The sequence below is a fragment of the Drosophila grimshawi genome, unplaced genomic scaffold (genome assembly GCF_018153295.1).
Source record: "Drosophila grimshawi isolate 15287-2541.00 unplaced genomic scaffold, ASM1815329v1 contig_44, whole genome shotgun sequence".
Taxonomy (NCBI): Eukaryota; Metazoa; Arthropoda; class Insecta; order Diptera; family Drosophilidae; genus Drosophila; species Drosophila grimshawi.
Genome location: NW_025063240.1, coordinates 20,440,084 through 20,457,909, shown reverse-complemented (window position 1 = coordinate 20,457,909; position 17,826 = coordinate 20,440,084). Strand labels below are relative to the sequence as shown.

The following is a 17,826-nucleotide window of genomic DNA, read 5'->3' as shown; positions in this document are numbered from 1 at the left end:
GCGCAGTTTCACTTGACAAGCCGTAATTAGTGTATACCCTGTACCCTACGCTGTGGGCCTTAAAATTTTGTGCCAAAGTTTGTAACATGCAGAAAATATAAACATATATATTTTATTGATATATTCATTTTATATCTATCCAATGTAGACGTTGCTTATTTCTATCTAAAGTCAAATCACATTGAAAGTGTATATTGACTTCGGCTTTGCGTGAGTAAAATTTCTTCTTTTTTGATTGACCCTTGTTAACTTTGAAGCTGGAATTCTTTGGTTCCCTTCGCTCTTCTCCAATTGGAAAGCTGCATATTCAATTTGACTGCTCAACGACATCGATGCCATAACCGTACGCATATCCAGCTGGGAAAGCCACTTCCGTTCCAAGATGACGTCGCTGCGAATAGGTGAGACTGCAACACTGCAGTCGGCGTAGCAGTTGCAGCGCTGCTGACGTGACAAATGACAAAGTTGCTCGGATTGTGCAGGAGTTAAGAGCTGCAAATGCAAAAGTCGCAGACGTCACGTACTCTGCTCGGCCACAGCTTTAACAGATCAACTTTCCAGTCAACAGCTGTGATTCAACGGCAAAAGCTTAAATAAGCTTGAAATAAGAAACTGTTGATTGGACCAGGATGGCAGCAAATACAGTGAAAAAATAAACGTGTTCTTTACCAACTAGACCAGAAAAGCCTGTGTAGATATTAAAAATAATTGAGTTCTGTCAAAACTTAGCCAAATATCCCAGCAGAAAAAGAATTTGATATTTGCACAATTGTATATTCAAAAGTGTTTCAAAAAAGGAAGAGTTGTGTTATCAAAATTATTTATATATTTATATATATATATATATATATATATATATTGTTCAAAAAGAGAAGAAAGTAAAAAGGAAACGATTTTCTAAACAAGCTGCAAACAATTGCAATTTCTAGAAGTTTCTGCAGTTTATTTATTTTCTTCTTTTTTTCGGGCTGAATTTGAATTTTGCAGCTGTGGAGCCAAGCAGAAACTTAATTGATTCCGTGCCATAAATTGAAATGCACTCGCTGCTGCTGACTCAGTTGAAACCGTTAAATTCAAATGAGGTTCGCCGTTTAAAGTTGTGCTACGCACTGAGTGGAAAAAGGAAGGAGGGCGGAGTGGGAGCTGGAGTTGGAGTTGGTAGTGGAGGTCGACGCAATAGGTGACATATCTGACAGATAATTGCACAATCATCATAATGAGCTGCTAATCAATGGTAACTGATGAGGTCCTTGCCTCGCTGCCTGGCAACAACTCAACACAGTTCACCCGTCGTGCGTATCCTTCAACTGTCTGCCCCGCCCACACCCCTTGGGACACTGCCCACGCGAGTCGCCTTATCCAATTTGGCCCGAACAGTGCACATATATATCTGGTAAATAGGGCTTCATTTGAATTGCCAGCTTGTCTCCAATTGGGAGACACGCCCACACGACAGGACAGCTTCAACTGTTTGCCAGACGCCTAGATCCCTATATTTGGCCACCAGCAGTCATCTGTCATCTGTCATCATCATCATCCTTATATCATCATCATCCTTATATTCATCAGCCAATCAGTAAGCAACATGGCGTAATTAAACAACCAGCAACAATTGCCATATTTTTCGTTTCTCTTTCCTTTTCGTTTTGCGCCGCAGTTAACTACAAATTAGTCTAATTAATCACATTTGAAATGTAGCCACATATTTGCCTTTTCAAGGAATAACACGATGCGAAATTGATGTGGCATGCTTTTAGGGACAACCTTTTTAGTATACATAGGTCAGGTTTTTCCTTTTACGTTACTATGGCTTCAACTCAAAAGATTTCGAGATGAACAACAAAATAAAGTAAACATACTTTCAGGCTCAATACGAAATCCCACGATAATTTTTAAAGCACACTTTTAGGGCGAGGGAAAGTAAATGACAATGAATAGGTTCTTGTATTGGCTAACTTGTATTCGGCCAAGATTGCAACATACTTTCAGGGGCTCATCAGCGACGAGAGCAAAATGGCTATAACGCAGCCATATCCTTGCAGATTTTCAAAGAACATGGCGCACTAGGATCACAAGGAGTAACTCTATCGAACTGCATTCAATGCTTAGGGGGTCATCTAAGAACCCAAACACTTGTTTTCTCGGCAACGACTAAATAGATACACTGTGTTTTCAGAATGTGAATATGATGGACTTCTTTGTGTTCATAAACTTAAAATAAATCACTTCATATGCAATTCAACTTATCAGATGCGTTATGCGTTTGAGTATAATACATAATTAACTGAAAGTGTTTTGTGGTATAGTAATAATAATAATAATTGTAATAGTAGAAGCATAAATCATTTACATTTTGGACTTCTTGCTGCTGTGTCCCTCGATGCCCAGATTGCAGCGCGAGGCGACATCCTGCACAGATGTCAATCCCGTCGTGCTCGTCGGCAGCGGACCACCAAAAGCTGATGCCGACAGATTAGCGTTGCTGGGACGCTTGCGTGTCGGGGAATGGACGGGTGACTTTTGCTTGAGGCATTCGACATCGTTGAAGACGACCTGAGCACCGCCGCCGCATGTGGGTATCACATTGCCCTTGTACAGTTTCGTCTCCACATCGCCATCGGTGTCCGCATCCTGCGAGACGAGGCAATATTTGGTGGCGCCATGTCCCGTCAGCTCCTTCATATCCGTCAATTTGGTGACAGACTTGCGATTCTTCAGATACGGCTGCATAATGGTGCCCAGTGGCACAGGATTGGCGGCTCGATGCTCCAGCCACTTGTCGCCGGCGGAACGCGAGCGACGATGTCGATTGTTGGCAGCAGCCATGCCCTGCAAGAAGAAAATGTGCGTGAGTCACGATGAGATTAGAGGAAGAATTCAATTAGCTCACATGTCGTGGTGTGCAGTAGATATCGGTTCGTGTCGTTGCCGGCACCGTGGATTCCGTGCGTGCAGTGAAAGCGCCGCGCTCCTTGTCGCTCAGTATATTCTCGGAGCTTTGGGAGCGCGCCAGACTGGGCACATCCTCCGACTGCAGTATGTTGGACACCAGACGCAGCTTCTCATCCTTGATGCGCATGCGCTCCTGCATTTTGGCGCGTTGCTCGCGCAGCTTTAGATCGAATTCACGTTTATTCTTATCCGATTCGACGGCCAGCTTGGAGTTGTACTTCTTCTTCTGTTTCTCCTTCTCCTGCTCCTTTTGGTTGAGCATAAAGTCCTGCTCGCTCAGCTTCTGTGTAAGCTCGTGAATTTTGCGCTCCTGTTTGCTCACCGTATTGTTAAGCACATCGATGGAGCTCTCGTGTATGCGCACCTTGTTCTCCAATGCGAGACTCCTTTCGCGCTCCTGCTTGTAGACGGCCTTCATAGAGGCCAGCTCGGTGCGCAGCTGTAGATTGTCCCGGTCCATGTTCATGAGTAACTGCCGGAAATTGTCACCTGCAAGGCAAGTAAGTTATCCATAACCAGTAAGGAATGGTTGTAATTCCAGCAAGACTCACTTTTAAGTTCCAGGTTGGCGCGCAATTTGCGTCGCTTCTCGATGCGCTGCTCCAGATACTGCATTAGCTCCTGGATTTTGCATTCCGTCTCGGGACTGTCCATTTGATAGTTGGGAAAATCCGGGCCCAAACTGTAGACCAAACCCACATCCACATCCAGGTGCTTGGCCTCCGGTATGCCCAGCTCATTTAGGTTGTTAACGGCGATCTTGAACAGTTTGTTAGCCTTGCGACGACCGGGTGTTAAGCCCAGATCGGGTTTCATGGGTGTGGCACGCGCTATTTGCACCTCCTGCGTCATCTCGGCAAACTTCATCACTTGCTGTCGAGTGGAAATCAGTTTAAATTAAGATTAGAATAGATATTCAAAGGCTAACCATATTCTCATCGTAATCCTCCATGCGGGGATTGATGCACACAATCATCGAGACCTGACCCTCGCCATCAAAGTAGTTCTTGAACATGTGCGTGATCTTCGAATCGCGATACGGTATCTTCTTGGACGCCGTGCCACAGCCAGCCGTCAGCTGGTTCTCGCGCAGATATTCCAGACAGGTGCGCAACGTCATCAGGGAATTGTTGATGTTGCCCGCCTCGCGCAGACGCACGCCAGTATTTTTGGTGCGCGAGGAGCGTTCACTGCCCGCCAAATCCACCAGCGATAGCTGACTGACGGTTATCGTCTGCTTATCCTGCAGCACACGTTCGCCCTGACAATCAGTGGGCGCCTGGACGAGTCGTATATTGAACACGGAATGACTGCGACTCGATTCCGCATTGAGTATTGTGTTGCCCATGCGTTTGCGCTTCTGACCCATTTGGAACACCTCGAGCGCTTCCTCGACCGTCTTAACCTCTACCTCAGTGACGCCGTGCACAAACATTTGATGATTGGCATCCTCGCGTATGATTTTACACTGCAAGGACCTGGAGCACAAAAGGAATTGATAATGTATGAATGACAGAAGAAGAATAAGTATTAATTGTATGCTGTTTGTTACTTCTGTATGCCTGAATCCTCGAGCAGATCGTACACGCTGTTGTTGTACATCTCCACATAGGTAATGAACACCGAATACATATTATCCTCGTCCAGTGTGTTCAAGGGCGTTGGCTCCACCGAGGCCTGTGATGCTATCTCCGGATCGGAGTCCTTGCGACGGAACGCAAATCGTCCTGCGCCCGCAAAACGTTGATTCATCTCATGCTGGCGCTCGAGCAGTGCATCCTCCTCCGATAATATTTCAAAGCCATTCAAACGATCCGGCTTGAAGACGAACTTCTTAGCCTGATAATCAGATATGCTGCGAAAGAGCAGATCCAAGCAACGAGGCATAACACCACGATGCCTGGCATTCCCTGTCATTGTATAAGTCTTGCCACTGCCAGTGACGCCATATGTGAAGAGTAAACTATTGCGACCACGTATGAGATTCTCGACGAGTGGCTGCGCCACCGCAGCAAAGACATCCTGCTGCGTTACATCGGGCTGAAAGACGTGCTTGAAAATGTACTGCATTTCACGCTGGGCGCCAGGTGTCTGCTTGTGATGCAGTAGCTGATCCTGCGAATTGACCGCAATTGTTGTCGAGTTCTTGACACGCATGCATGTCAAGTCGCCATCGGACTGAAGGGGACGCACTCGACAGAACACATTGACCGGATCCTGCTGTTTGCTCGAGCTATCCTTGCGTTTCTCTGTGTGCGTTTGCGTCGGCGCCGTTCGCGGAGTTTTTGGGACGCGCAACGGCGTACGTGACCTGATTTGAATTTGACGTTTCATTTCGCTTACAAACGCTTGTCAACACTAGTTCTACTTACATTGCTTTCATTTTGCTAGTTTGCTTATTCGTTGACAGCCACTAGATTATTTTATATATTTCGTTTTTTCTCTGAGTAAAAATTCGTTAGCTTCAAATGCTTGCGCCCACAGAGACGCCACGCTTATGCTTCTTCTTCTTCGTGACTTTTTGCGCATGCAGCTGACTTCACGCTTCTCAAAATTGCGTAACATGCGCAGCGTTGTATTTTTCAATATCTTACATTTTTTCATATATAATTTTTAGTTGCTGGTTTAACTAGTGTTTAAATTTCTTTAAAAGTATATAGTTATAATTGCACTAAGATTCAAATTCGAGCTTCCAAATAATTACCCATTTAGCCATGGTGCAGCTATGTTAATTAACATAGCTATGTTGATTGACAGAGAACTCAAGCAGACGTTAATTTCAAAATATTCTTTTTTTTTATTTTCGATTTAATGTAAATGCACATAAAATGTGTTATAATAATAAAAGTAATTGCATTTGTGTGTAGATCATATGTTGCTTATATTAGCGAATAGTTTTCTATTGCTTGTTGAACTTGAAAACGGATAGCATGTTACGCATGAGAGCGGGTCCATTCCAGTAGCCAGTTAACATTAGCTTCCAGTAGAGCAGCGGCATAAAGTCTTTCTTCATTATAAACATCGAGTAGCGTTCTTTGTTCTGCGCAATTGGAAACGTTTCCAGCGGTTTCAGATCATAATCGAACTCCGCGAGAATGACGCTATTATAGCCCGTAACTAGCGGACATGAAGCATATCCATCATAGACATCGGACAGGGGCTTACCATTCAGAGCTGCGATCATATTACGATATACCACAGGTGACTGGGCAGCTAAAAAAATACGTTTATAGAAATTTACGAGTTATATAAGAATACACAATTTTCTATATGTATGTGTAGCTCACCTGCCGATGCGGCAGTCTTTGAATTAGGCGAACCGGCTGAGTCGCCAATAGCAAATATATTCTTGTATTTTGTGTGTTGCATCGTGGATTTATCCACATCTACAAAGCCGGCCTCGTTGACCAGCTGCTTGCAACGGGTGAGCGCATCAGGAGCACTCATTGGCGGCACAGCATGCAGCATGGAATACTGGAGATCAAAATATTATTATATCTGATAGAGATTTTTTTGTATATATTAAATTGCGTAACTACCTTCTCCTCAAAGTGCTCGCTGGGTTTGTCCAGGTTCTCGAAAATCGCAATATCCTGTTCGGGTTTAACCTCAATGAGGTTGCGGCGCGTATTTACCGTTATGTTGCGCTTCTTCACAATGGGCCACAAAGCATCTGCATAGTGTTTAACACCGAAAAGCACAGGCAAAGCAGTGTTGTAAGTTACATTTATTTGATTACGCTTGGACATCTGAAACGAAATCCGGTAAGAATTTAAATCAGCTGGAAAAATGTCAAACTTACCTTGCGGAAATAGTGTTCAGCAATGTAGAGAATCTTCTGGGGTGCACCCGGACACTTGACGGGCGACGAAGGAAATGTGAAAATGGCATTTCCACCCTCGATATTACGCAAGCAATCGTAAACTCTATCCACATATTTGGGTGAGTAAATCGAACAGACTTTGCCATTGGGTATGGCAAGGGCAGCCTCCAAACCGGGAATCTGTTGAGGAATAGATCAATTAATTTTGATTTTTCCCTACTCCAAAATTGAACTTACTTTATTGTAGTTCAACTGCAAACCGGTTGCAATCAACAACATATCATATTTAATGCTGTCTCCGCTGGATGTCTTCACCGTATTGCTGTCCGGATTGAACTCGACGGCGGAGTCACGCAACCACTTGGCCTTCTTGGGCAGTACCTCTTCCATGGTCTTGTAGGAGTGCTCCAAACGCTTCATTCCACCACCAATCAACGTGAACATCGGCTGATAATAATGTTTCTACGGAGAACACGGGGGAAAGTGAAGCCGGATACACATTTCTATATCTATCTGGTTTACGTACATCGGCTGGGTCCAACACGATCACCTTGTTCCGACCTAGTCGAGATGAGAGCTTGGCGGCCATGGCACAGCCACCGGCACCGCCACCAACCACCAGAACTTTACATCTATATTACGTCGAAAAATCGATAAATTTATTAATAAAGCCATTAAGTAAATTAACTGTGCCCCAATTTACTGAGCATATCACAAAATATATGAAACAATGTATGTATAAAAAATATGATGACATAGTAATATGTTGTACGGTCTACGTGCTTAATTCCCCGGCTTCTAATCATGCTAATTGCATTTGCTTTGCTGTTACAGTGCTGAATCGTCAATTAGAATTGGCTGCTATTATTGGTTTAACCTTAGCAGATAGATGATAGATTAGACAATAACGCCTTGAATTGCAATTAGTTGATTTATTTACTATTGATTATTATTATAGTTAGCAGGATTCGCAAACTGAGTCTGAAGAGTTCGCATTATCGAACGACAACTGTAGATTTAAAGCAATAATTTATGCACACACAAACATTTACTTATACATATAGACGCACACGCGCGGCACTTTTCAACGTTGTACGATCGCCCATTGGAATTGTTTTATTTTTTTGGCAATTAGTCAAAAGAGGAAACAAATAAATAAAATAAAAAAAACAAACTTACTCGTGCTTGTCAAAGAGCGTTTGAGACGATGAAATATTGCGTTGCAAGATGGATTGATTAAAGCCGCTACCGGCCAGAAGTTTGGACTGCCTTAAAGCCATTTTAGGCAAGCAACTGTAAGAAGTCATCGTAGGGCTAAAGAAATTGTTTGGATCATACGTTAAGTTGTTTATTATAATATATATACCATCAGTTATTTATTTATTGATAAAGATATAGAGTCGAGCACAAGCTGCGAGATACGATTGGAACTTACTTCAGCAACGGACGTCTGGTGACTGTCTGGCTAATTTTGAGAGCAGGAGAGAAAGTCAAAGCAAAGCTTTTTTGTAGTTTGATTATCACATTGCAAAACATACGCCCTAAGAAAAAGATTGGTATTAAACTGGTCAAACGAGTTTGAATAAAAAAATTGTATTTCACAAGAAATTGTTTGTGTTGCAATAGAGCAGGAAGAAGAAGCAGCACATAAAAGTTTAACATTTATTTTTGTCTGTTCTCATTCATACACATTTTTCTCTTTTTGTGCAAGCTTTAACCTTGAATTAGCTTTTCGGATACACGTGCCGTATTTATCAAACACAAGCGAGCTTTATGCGCACAACAACAATAACAAAGCGGAACAGCTGTTCGAAATGATTGTTTTGCTAACTGTTGCGCACAATGAAGCGCAAAAATATAGTAGCACTTTGAGTTTAACGATTATGCAATATATCAAGCGTAGCTATTCGCAAAGAGGGAACAGAATTTTATTTGTTTGAGCCAAATAAAATCAGTAGTTAAAGAAAATCGGAAATTATAAGCATATTTTTGAATATTGCAGTCTATGAAAAAAATTAAAGCACTAGGCAACTATCTAAGCGCTTTGGGTGTCCTTTAAGGTCCTTGACAATCCACGGAACTGGAGACCCATCAGTATTGAGACGAATCAATTCGAAGCTCTACAACTCGATCATCAATTGCCCATTGTTCTCAGTGCATGGAAACAATAAACAATTTTAGAATTACTGCATTTATTGTTACGATTATTATGCCATAAAGTATTTCATAAATTATTGTATAGAGTAGATTCGCATACATATGCATGGCCATAGATGTGTCCCCCTTCGGCCCCACAACAAAAAAAAAAACATCTCATTTTCTGATTGCATTCAGATTACAAATATATATATATGCATTTATATATGTATATATATGGATCTCGAATTATTGTGCTGCTGGCCGATACGCGATGCGTTTTTATCATTAAAGTGGTTTGTTTGTTACAGAAATGATAAGAAACAAACCGAAAATCACATTCACATGCATTTCTTTGTTTTTGTTCTTTTTTTACTCTGGTTTAATTATTATTCCTGCGTTTATTCAGATTTATGCTTAAATTTGTAGATTAATTTCAATTACTAATAAATCAGTCTATAATTAAAATATATATTCGCTTAATGCTTTTGTGTGTGTGTGTGTGAGAGTGTGTTTATATATGTGTGTGTGTGTGTATGTGTGTGAGTGTGTGAGCTGCCCCGTAAAATGAGTATATAACACGGAATACTTAAATCTCTATATACGACTCAGAAATAATTCTAGATTTGCAATTATCTGTTTTTAACTTATACGAAAAACATACAATTTGAACGTAGAACTGCTCCCATTGTGGAAGCACATTTGTAACAAAGCACATCTTAATCAAAAATATGTTTTCAATTCGTACATGTGGGTGTGGGTGTGTGAGAGAATATTAAACAAAACACAGGGAATAGAAACAGAAACAGACAACACAAGTTTAAAATCAAATGCTCTAATGGCAATATTAACATTAATCATCATAATCGTAATCATTTTAATTATACATTTTAATCAATATATAAAGCTGTGTTTTTTTTCTTTCATTTTCATAAAGTATCCAGATTCATTCGAGACGGAACAAAATATTTATGTATGTATTTATGTAAGTATATGCAATAATACGTATATAGTAATGTTTATAATGTTAACTAACTTCCGACTAACTTCAATGCAATTTATATTATATATATCTCTATAAGAACTAAGGAGCAAAAAATTATGCTATGGTTGGAAAACAAATTTTGGCTATAAAGCAACGCGAATTGGAAACAAATTATAACATTTTACACTCGCGCTCACAAACTCCCAAATGTTTAGTGTGTGTGTGTGAAAGTGTGAGTGTGTGTATATATATATATGTGTGTGTGTGTGAGCAGCTGCATTTGTTGGCAAGGCAAGCGACGATAACAATCCGGATTGTGGATTTCAGATAGAAGCGTCATCTCTGTGTGTTTATAAGTGTGTGTGTGTGTAGGATGAGTGTCTGTGTGTGTGTGTGTGTGGAAATCGCCTCCGGCTTTTCGCTAAAGCGCTTTAGCGATTCCGGCGTTTCGCGTTTATCGTAACATAAAGTAGAGCGGCGCTTCTCTTCCTTCTACTGACAACAGGTTGCCGCAGCAAGTCATGCTGATGGCGACACTGGAACTGGCATCGTCCCCGGCACCGTTCCTATGAGCACTTGACACAAGCGCCCTCCACATCAAAATCGAGTACCATCAGCTTGGTCTCCTCCGTGCCGTTTCGTGAGCCCACAGCGCAAATCAGCTTAGTGTCATTTGCCCTATACGAAACAAACATGGATACATTCATATATATAAATATAATCATATATATATAAGAAGAATAAGAACCTTATACGCCAGACAACGCCACCGGAACCACCCGAATCGAGTGCGACAAGATTACGTATAAAGTCGCCCGTTTTGACGTCCCACAGCTTGACGGTGCCATCATCGGAGCTAGTCACCACAAACCGTGAATTGAACTGCAGGCAGGTGACAGCGGACTGATGCTTATTGGGACCTGGATGCGGAAAGAATAAGTCAACTCTTTGCATAGCCAGCTTAGCTTGAATTAACACTTACCCGATAGCGTCTGCAGACACTGGCCCGTTGTTATGTCCCAGACTTTGACGGTGGAGTCCGCATTGCCCGAAACGAGTATGTTCTGGCGCAGCTCCATGCCCGAGGTGAGGCTCTGGTGGCCCATCAGCGTGTGCTTGCAATTGCCCGTCTCCACATCCCAAACGCGTATCGAGGTATCCAGTGAGCCAGAGACAACATGAAGGCCATCAAACTAAAATCGTGGAATGTGGTTATAATTATAATTAAAACATATATATAGGCATATATACCTGCAAGGAGTAGACACGATTGGTGTGTCCCTGCAACGTATGCAGGCATTCCTGTCGCTCCGGATGCCAAATCTTGACCATATAATCGTAGGCGCCGGACACAATTAGCTTGCCATCGTATTGCACACACCGCACAGCAGCCAGGTGACCCACCAGGACATGCAGACAGCTGCCGATCTCAATGTCCCAGACACGCAGTGTCGCATCCCGCGAACCACTGACCACTCTAAGAAGGTGAACAAATTACAACTCTGACTAGATATGATAAATTTAGATTGAAGACTTACTTGTTGCCATGCAAATGCATACAACGCACCGTTGAGGTATGTCCTTGCAACGTGTGGACACAGGTGCCGCTGTCCATATCCCACACCTTCAGCGTGCGATCCGTGCTGCCCGAGATGATGATATTGCCGGACATCTGGGAGGACCAAACGCCGCCCGTGTGACCAACCAAGGTGCGAAGGCACTAGAGATTGATAGAAGAGATTAGTTTAGAATCGATTGTAGTTAATAAAGAGATTTTTGATTTTACCTTGCCATTGACAGCTGACCACACTTTGAGCGTGTTGTCGTCGGAGCCGGAAACGATGCGATTGCCGGAGAATTGCAGACAGGTGATGACATGATCGTCATGACCCTTGAGCACCTTGGGCTTGCGCACCGGACGCGATCGCCAATTCATCTCGATGATGTGCTGTCGCATATAGGCCGCCTTCCACGGCGAAGCTATGGGCGGCATATTGCCGTCGCGTCCACGCTTGGGACGATCACTGCGCGATTCGGTGAGGATCATCGCCTTGCGGCACTTCTCCTTCCACAGCAGATTGTCGTCGCAGAGGAAACGCCAGCTGCGACAGGTTTGCGCCGCACGCAATAAATCCTTCGGCTCCAGATACGAGAGCACAAACAGTGCCAGCTCTCGGGGCAGCAGCGAGATGAAATCCCGCTGGAATTGCGGCTCAATGACCTTCATCATGTGACGCACCTGCGAGGGATCGCAATGATCGATCAGACGATCGACGGCCACTAGGCGTTCGGCATGGGACCAACGCTGGAATTGTGCCAACCATTGCGGCAGCTCTGGCGGCGGATTGTCCCGCGTGGGGATTAAAGCACGCGGCGTACGCCGACCCACTGCGGGTGAGCAGCTGCCCAGAATGGCACCCACTGTCGCCGCCGTCGTTGGCGTCATTGCGTGCAGCACGGTAGTGGAAGAGTTGGTGGAGCGTGGCGTCGACGCAAAATCATAGGCAATCCGTTTGCGACTATTATCGCCGGCACCGGCATGTCGGCCACCACCATCGCCACCGCCACCGCCGCCACCCGTCATGGAGTAATCACCATCGAGGTAACGACTCTCGTTGTATTTGCGCTTGCGCTGCTGCTGATGGGAGCCGGTGTCGATTTTTTGAAAAGAGATGGACTCATCCTCCGCGGCGAACATGTGATAGTTGTCCAAGCAGTCCGAGTCGCTGAGGCTGCCACTGCTGCCGCTGCGACTGCTCGTGAGTATGCTGTTCTGGCACGTGCAAATCTCCTCCAGATCCGAACAGTTGTTCTCCTCGTCGCAATTACCCCAGGGCTCTTCGGCACTAAAATCACCCGGTTCCACAATGCCACCACCGCCGCCTCCATTGCCAGCGCTGTCGCCATTATTGTTGCTATTCTCCTCAACGACGACTTCGAGGATGACAGGATCGTTTGAGCCACGACGTGTTGCCGCCTCGCCGCCTCGTCGACTGCGTGTGCGTACAGTGCTAACGGAGACGCCACCAACCACACCGCCGCCGACAGCTGCTGCTGCCAAGCCGCTGCGTGCCAGAAAACGCTCCTGAGTCTGGGCGCTGGCATTGACCTGCCTGGTGGCAGCTCGAGATGTGGGCGCTGCATAATGACAGCGTGCGGACGAAGTCGTTGATGTCGCCGATGTCGATGGCTGTGCATCCACATCCCCAACTGAACCGGTGCTGGCCGCAGAGCTGGCGGCGCATGCTGCCGCCGATGTGCGACTGCAGCCGCTCTCCTGGCTGGTCTGCGAACCGACAGAGCTGAACGATGTGGCTGCCAATGGCGCAGCTGCCGGCGCAACGTCCTTGTCCATCTGGTGCTGGTGGTTTTCATTCGAGTTGATGGTGTTCGTATAGACATCGCTGCGATTGTTGTGTGTGGTGGAAGTGGACGCATTGTTGCTGCTGCTGCTATTGGCGGCGGAATTGGTGGTGGTGGTGGGTTTCATAATCAACACAATGGGCAGCTTGGAATTGATGGTGTAGGTGGTGCTGCTATTGCTGCTGCTGTTGCTCTGGGAACTCTGGTCTCTAACGTTGCCGACTGGCGGCGGCGGAGCAGATGCAGCAGGCGCAGCCGCTGCAGCACTGGCCAGCGATGAGCCCAAATTGAGTTTGGCAGTGGACTTGCTCAGGCGACTGTTTGTGTACTTCCGGCTGCTCGTCGGCGTCGTCGACAGATCCTTGTACGTGCACTAGGAAGAAGAGAAAAAGTGGACCAAACACAAAGGTCAATCAATTGATATATATTGATTATTAAATAACTGCTCGGTTTAACTTCAATCGAAAATCAATACTGCAAAGAAGAGGAGCAGAGGAATCTGCTGAAAACTACTTTTGCTCCTGCCCGGCACTTGCCAGACAGAGATCCACTGGGAAGCCCCCTTCTAACCGATCTAGCGCAATTAGCTGAATGAGGATCAACTTCCTGCAACTGATTGAACTCATTTTTGATTTCAGTTTTCCACTAATAGTGTCAAGGAGTTGAGAGATGTATTCAAACTACGTTTCAAATCCGACGTAAGCTAACCTTATAATTAAAATGGTAATATAATCTTCAATTACCTTGCTATCCGAGGAGAAGGCGCGTCCTTGGCTGCTGCTGGGCCAATCATCGCTGCTTCCACTGCCATTGCCATTGGCACTATTCACTGTAACGACTCCTGCTCCGACTGCTGCAGCAGCACGATTGATCAGACTTAGATTGAGGCGATTCTTGTTCATCAGCGAACTGGTGCCGATTATAATGCCGCCGGTTAGTCGCTGTTCTCTCTCAAAGTCGCGCCGCTCTATTCGATCCATCGACAAGATGTCTGCCTTCGATAGAGACTGCGAATTGGCGCTGTTGGAGCTGGAGCTGGAGTTGGAAGTGGACCCGGAGCCCGAGCCGGCACTGGCACTTGCATTGGGCGTGATGCTCATTTGCTTCAGCCGCACAGACATTTGTCTGTCGTGCAGTGAACTGGATGCCACATCCGCCGCCGTTCCCTGGGCAATCGGCTCAGACTTAACTAACACTCTGTTGCCGCCTGTCTGCTGCTGCGCCTCCGCAGAAGCCTCCGCCTCGAATTCATCACTGAGACGCTTGGGCTTGCCAGTGAGGAGTTCAGATTGTGTAGCATTGCCAACGGTGACATGGGTATGTGAGAGGGGCTCCTCCACAACGGGCGTCTCCAGGAATATTTTGGAGCCGTCTGCCGTCATAATGATGCCATCGCCTCCACCGCCATTCAATTGTGATGTATTGGGGCAGTCCAGTGGCATTGATTGTCCACCGTCAACATCATCCACATCGTCATCGTCCTCATCAACAATTTCCTCCTCCTCATCGAAATCATCGTCATCGTTAATAAGGCAAACAACGGGTGGCTCATCGTCCACAATATCATTATCATCATCGTTATAGAAAACATGATCCTCGGAGGCGGCACTGCGGGCACGGCCACGACCACGCCCATTTAACGTATCGGAGGAGGAGCTATCGTCGACGGGTACAACAACATCATCGCCCACATCACTGGAGCTGGCCGCTGCACCGGTGCTGGCTGGCAAGGAGTTGGAAGAGCTGATCTCGTATGTTTCCAGCACGCCCGTCTCATCGTTACTGGAGGACACATCGTCATCATCATCATCATCATCATCGAGCACTACGGCGAAGCCATGTTGCGAATTTGAAGTGACACAGTCCTCCACGTCTTCCCTCAATTTGGACATAGAACCCAATTGTTTAACCCTTAAGCTCGGTACTGTGCCGCCTGCTCCGCTGCTTCCCACCTGGCTAGTGCTTGGCTTTGGCTGACTTTGTGTTTGAATTGCTAGTTGATGTTGAGGTTGAGATTGAGGTGTTTGCGGCTTCGTCTCGCTTCCAGTGCTTGCAGTGCTGCTCGTACTGCTAAACTCCTCGGCACTCTCACAATTGATGCTAACAATTGCACATCCTTTATCCATAATACTATCACTATGCGCCGGAGAAAGTCAATCTCTTCTCTTGCACTGCTCTCGCTTGCTGCTCTTTCTCACCTGCAATTTATATATACAAAAAACATAAATATATTGACAGGATTAAATAAAGTGCCAAAGAACTCAAAGCAAATGTCTACATTGATAACAAAGACTTTCCTATAGCAGATAAGTTCAACAATCAAGCTCAATCCTCCACCATCTGCCACAAAAATATCGAAATCACGATATCCATTTTTGTTCATGGTCAGATATGGAGTTGGACGAATGGATACAAAATTGTATAATATTTGATTTCCTTTGTTTCCACGATCTGATCGAAATTGCCTCCATTTCACATTTCGTATAGTTATTATTGTTATGGAAAGCAAATTGTAGAAAATTTTACTTCCATTACACAACAACGCTTACAACAATTATAGGGACACTCTGAAAGAGTCAGAACCCATAAAATACCTCAAGCCCAAGTCCTTTTTCAACACTTTTAAGTTCAGTCTGAATATCAATATTAATATTCAACTTATATGCAACAACAAAATACATATAAAGTGCACTCTTTTTTATATTTAAGAAGAAAAAACTAGTTGTAAGCTATCCTTTTTACCTACACACGAGTGGTAGAAGAAAAAACGCCGCTAGGAACGAGCCGCTCTTAAGCTGCGCCAGCGAGGCTCTGTGAAAAATTCCCACGCAACGCGAAGCAAAAGGCAAAGAGGCAAACGGCAAAAGTAATAAGCACGATGAGATAGATGATCGTGTGCAGGCAGTTTTCAGTTGTTGTCTGTTTCTGTCTCTCTCTCTCGTCTTCACAAATGATGAGATGAACTGAGACTGAAACTGAGAATTGCAAAAAAAAATCAAAAGAAAAGAAAATCAGTGGGAAAAATGTTTGTAAAGCAGCAGCCGTCGTCGTCGTCTCAGTAATCAAAAACTCGCCGAAGGAAATCACAAAAGTGCATCGGCGGAGGAAGCTAAAACGGCGCGAAGTAGAATGGGCAAAGAAGATGAAACGGGTATTACAGCAACAACACACACATACACACACAGGCGCACAATACATTCCCACAAACATACACATCCACAGGCAGACAGATCAGCAGCAGCAGCCCAGGCAGAAAAGGTAAAGGCATGCGATGACAAGAGCAAAAGTAACGGACGGAAGAAGAAGCAATAAAGATACACACCACCAACAACAGCAGCAGCAACAACAACAAGAAGAACAACAACGATAGCGTACACCTTGCAATTTAAGCCGCTATCTGTATGCGCTCTCTGCTCACTCTTTCTCTCTCGCTCGTCAAAGTCGTTAGCTTCGACTGCGACTAACATACGCGCCCTCTCTCTCTCGCATCACTAGCACAGCATCAATTTAACGCACACTAACGCACACGCACACGGACAGAAAAAGGGATCCCATCAGGCCGAACAACAAAGACCGATCGCATAGGAATTTTCTCCACACACACACACAGGCATACACGTGTATGTATGTGTATTTGTAGATCCTGTGTTGCATCACTCGTAAAGCAGATCAGATGTGCATGGGAATGTCGACGCAGTGTGTGAACCCTCAGCTCATCTCTCCCTCTCCCCTCCTCTATTGGCTGTTGACCTCTTGTGAAGGTTTAAGGGTCTGATGCCTGCTGCCTGTTTTTTGCTTCTTCATTTTGTGTCCGCTTTCACACGGCATTCGGCATTCGTTTTACCTGCGTTGTGTGCTGAGACACACACAAGGACTAATACTAATACCAATGCGGGATTCTCACACACTTTTGCCTTTCGTTTTCAAGGCTTTCATCATTTCATAACGAAAATTACATTACATTTCTTCCCAAAAGAAAAATAAAAAATAGTTAATAAAATTAACTAAATTGTGCTGGCCCTAACCCCACTTTTCTGCACCTGCATTGAGCGAGAGCCAGCCCCATAATTCGTGGAGCAAACAACAAAAGAAAAATGTGAACATTGTTGTACACACACACACAGTTACACCAGCACACACATCTACGTTGGATGTCGTATGCATACACACACACACACACCTATACACAGAACAAATGTCACGACATGGATGAGAAAATGTATTTACTTTACCCCTAATATAGCTTTATTTTGCACTTTATACAACGGAATTCATATATTTGGTGTTCACTCGACGTTTGCAGTTGCAATTTAGCCTAATTGCTTAACTATTTCATCCGTTTTACACTTTTTGCGTTTAGCTCACGCACACACACACACACTTACACAGCCACAGGCACACACATATAAAAGCATTTGCCACTGAACACACGTTTAAACGAATTTAGCACGTACGTTTCTCAGCCGTTTTCTTCAATGTGTCATCAGCTATCCAGAACGAAAGTTTTGTTTAACCGTTTTAGCATTAATCTGATAACAAAAACAAAAATTCTTAAATTCAGACAGAA

The 17,826-nt window shown here is 44.6% G+C and overlaps 3 protein-coding genes across 4 annotated transcripts; all 3 read right to left on the bottom strand.

Moving 5' to 3' along the window:
* Positions 1-2,182: 2,182 nt before the first annotated feature.
* On the bottom strand, positions 2,183-5,414 carry LOC6558629 (kinesin-like protein KIF23). The gene is made up of 6 exons (XM_001983474.3): positions 5,325-5,414; positions 4,505-5,263; positions 3,881-4,430; positions 3,504-3,825; positions 2,891-3,441; positions 2,183-2,829 (listed from the first exon to the last, which is right to left on the bottom strand). Exons 1-6 carry the CDS (start codon positions 5,333-5,335, stop codon positions 2,347-2,349), a joined length of 2,676 nt encoding a protein of 891 aa, XP_001983510.2. The 5' UTR covers positions 5,336-5,414; the 3' UTR covers positions 2,183-2,346.
* A 394-nt stretch (positions 5,415-5,808) lies between these two features.
* LOC6558606 (sulfide:quinone oxidoreductase, mitochondrial) lies at positions 5,809-8,335 on the bottom strand. Its single transcript, XM_001983475.3, has 8 exons — positions 8,211-8,335; positions 7,955-8,089; positions 7,302-7,407; positions 7,013-7,237; positions 6,755-6,955; positions 6,492-6,701; positions 6,240-6,426; positions 5,809-6,165 (listed from the first exon to the last, which is right to left on the bottom strand). Exons 1-8 carry the CDS (start codon positions 8,309-8,311, stop codon positions 5,852-5,854), a joined length of 1,479 nt encoding a protein of 492 aa, XP_001983511.2. The 5' UTR covers positions 8,312-8,335; the 3' UTR covers positions 5,809-5,851.
* Positions 8,336-8,950: 615 nt separating this feature from the next.
* Positions 8,951-17,807, bottom strand: LOC6558703 (F-box/WD repeat-containing protein 7). 2 transcript variants are annotated; one of them, XM_001983476.3, is made up of 8 exons: positions 17,714-17,807; positions 14,003-15,457; positions 11,683-13,632; positions 11,435-11,616; positions 11,148-11,373; positions 10,879-11,089; positions 10,645-10,816; positions 8,951-10,574 (listed from the first exon to the last, which is right to left on the bottom strand). In XM_001983476.3, the coding sequence occupies exons 2-8, from the start codon at positions 15,383-15,385 to the stop codon at positions 10,463-10,465; spliced, it is 4,236 nt and encodes a 1,411-aa protein (XP_001983512.1). In that variant the 5' UTR covers positions 15,386-15,457; positions 17,714-17,807; the 3' UTR covers positions 8,951-10,462. The 2 variants fall into 2 exon arrangements, with proteins under 2 accessions (XP_001983512.1, XP_032599015.1); XM_032743124.2 differs by lacking the exon at positions 17,714-17,807 and adding an exon at positions 17,492-17,700.
* Positions 17,808-17,826: the final 19 nt, after the last annotated feature.

Coding starts and splice junctions, on each gene's coding strand:
- LOC6558703 (XM_001983476.3), bottom strand. CDS start 15,385: ATGGATAAAGGATGTGCAATTGTTAGCATCAATTGTGAGAGTGCCGAG. Junction 10,817..10,878: donor GTGTCTGCAGACGCTATCGG/GTAAGTGTTAAT, acceptor TTCCGCATCCAG/GTCCCAATAAGCATCAGTCC. Junction 10,575..10,644: donor GGCGTTGTCTGGCGTATAAG/GTTCTTATTCTT, acceptor TGTTTCGTATAG/GGCAAATGACACTAAGCTGA.
- LOC6558629 (XM_001983474.3), bottom strand. Junction 3,442..3,503: donor CGCCAACCTGGAACTTAAAA/GTGAGTCTTGCT, acceptor CTTGCCTTGCAG/GTGACAATTTCCGGCAGTTA. Junction 2,830..2,890: donor TCTACTGCACACCACGACAT/GTGAGCTAATTG, acceptor TTCTTCTTGCAG/GGCATGGCTGCTGCCAACAA.
- LOC6558606 (XM_001983475.3), bottom strand. CDS start 8,311: ATGTTTTGCAATGTGATAATCAAACTACAAAAAAGCTTTGCTTTGACT. Junction 7,238..7,301: donor TCGTGTTGGACCCAGCCGAT/GTACGTAAACCA, acceptor TGTTCTCCGTAG/AAACATTATTATCAGCCGAT. Junction 6,956..7,012: donor TGCAGTTGAACTACAATAAA/GTAAGTTCAATT, acceptor ATTCCTCAACAG/ATTCCCGGTTTGGAGGCTGC.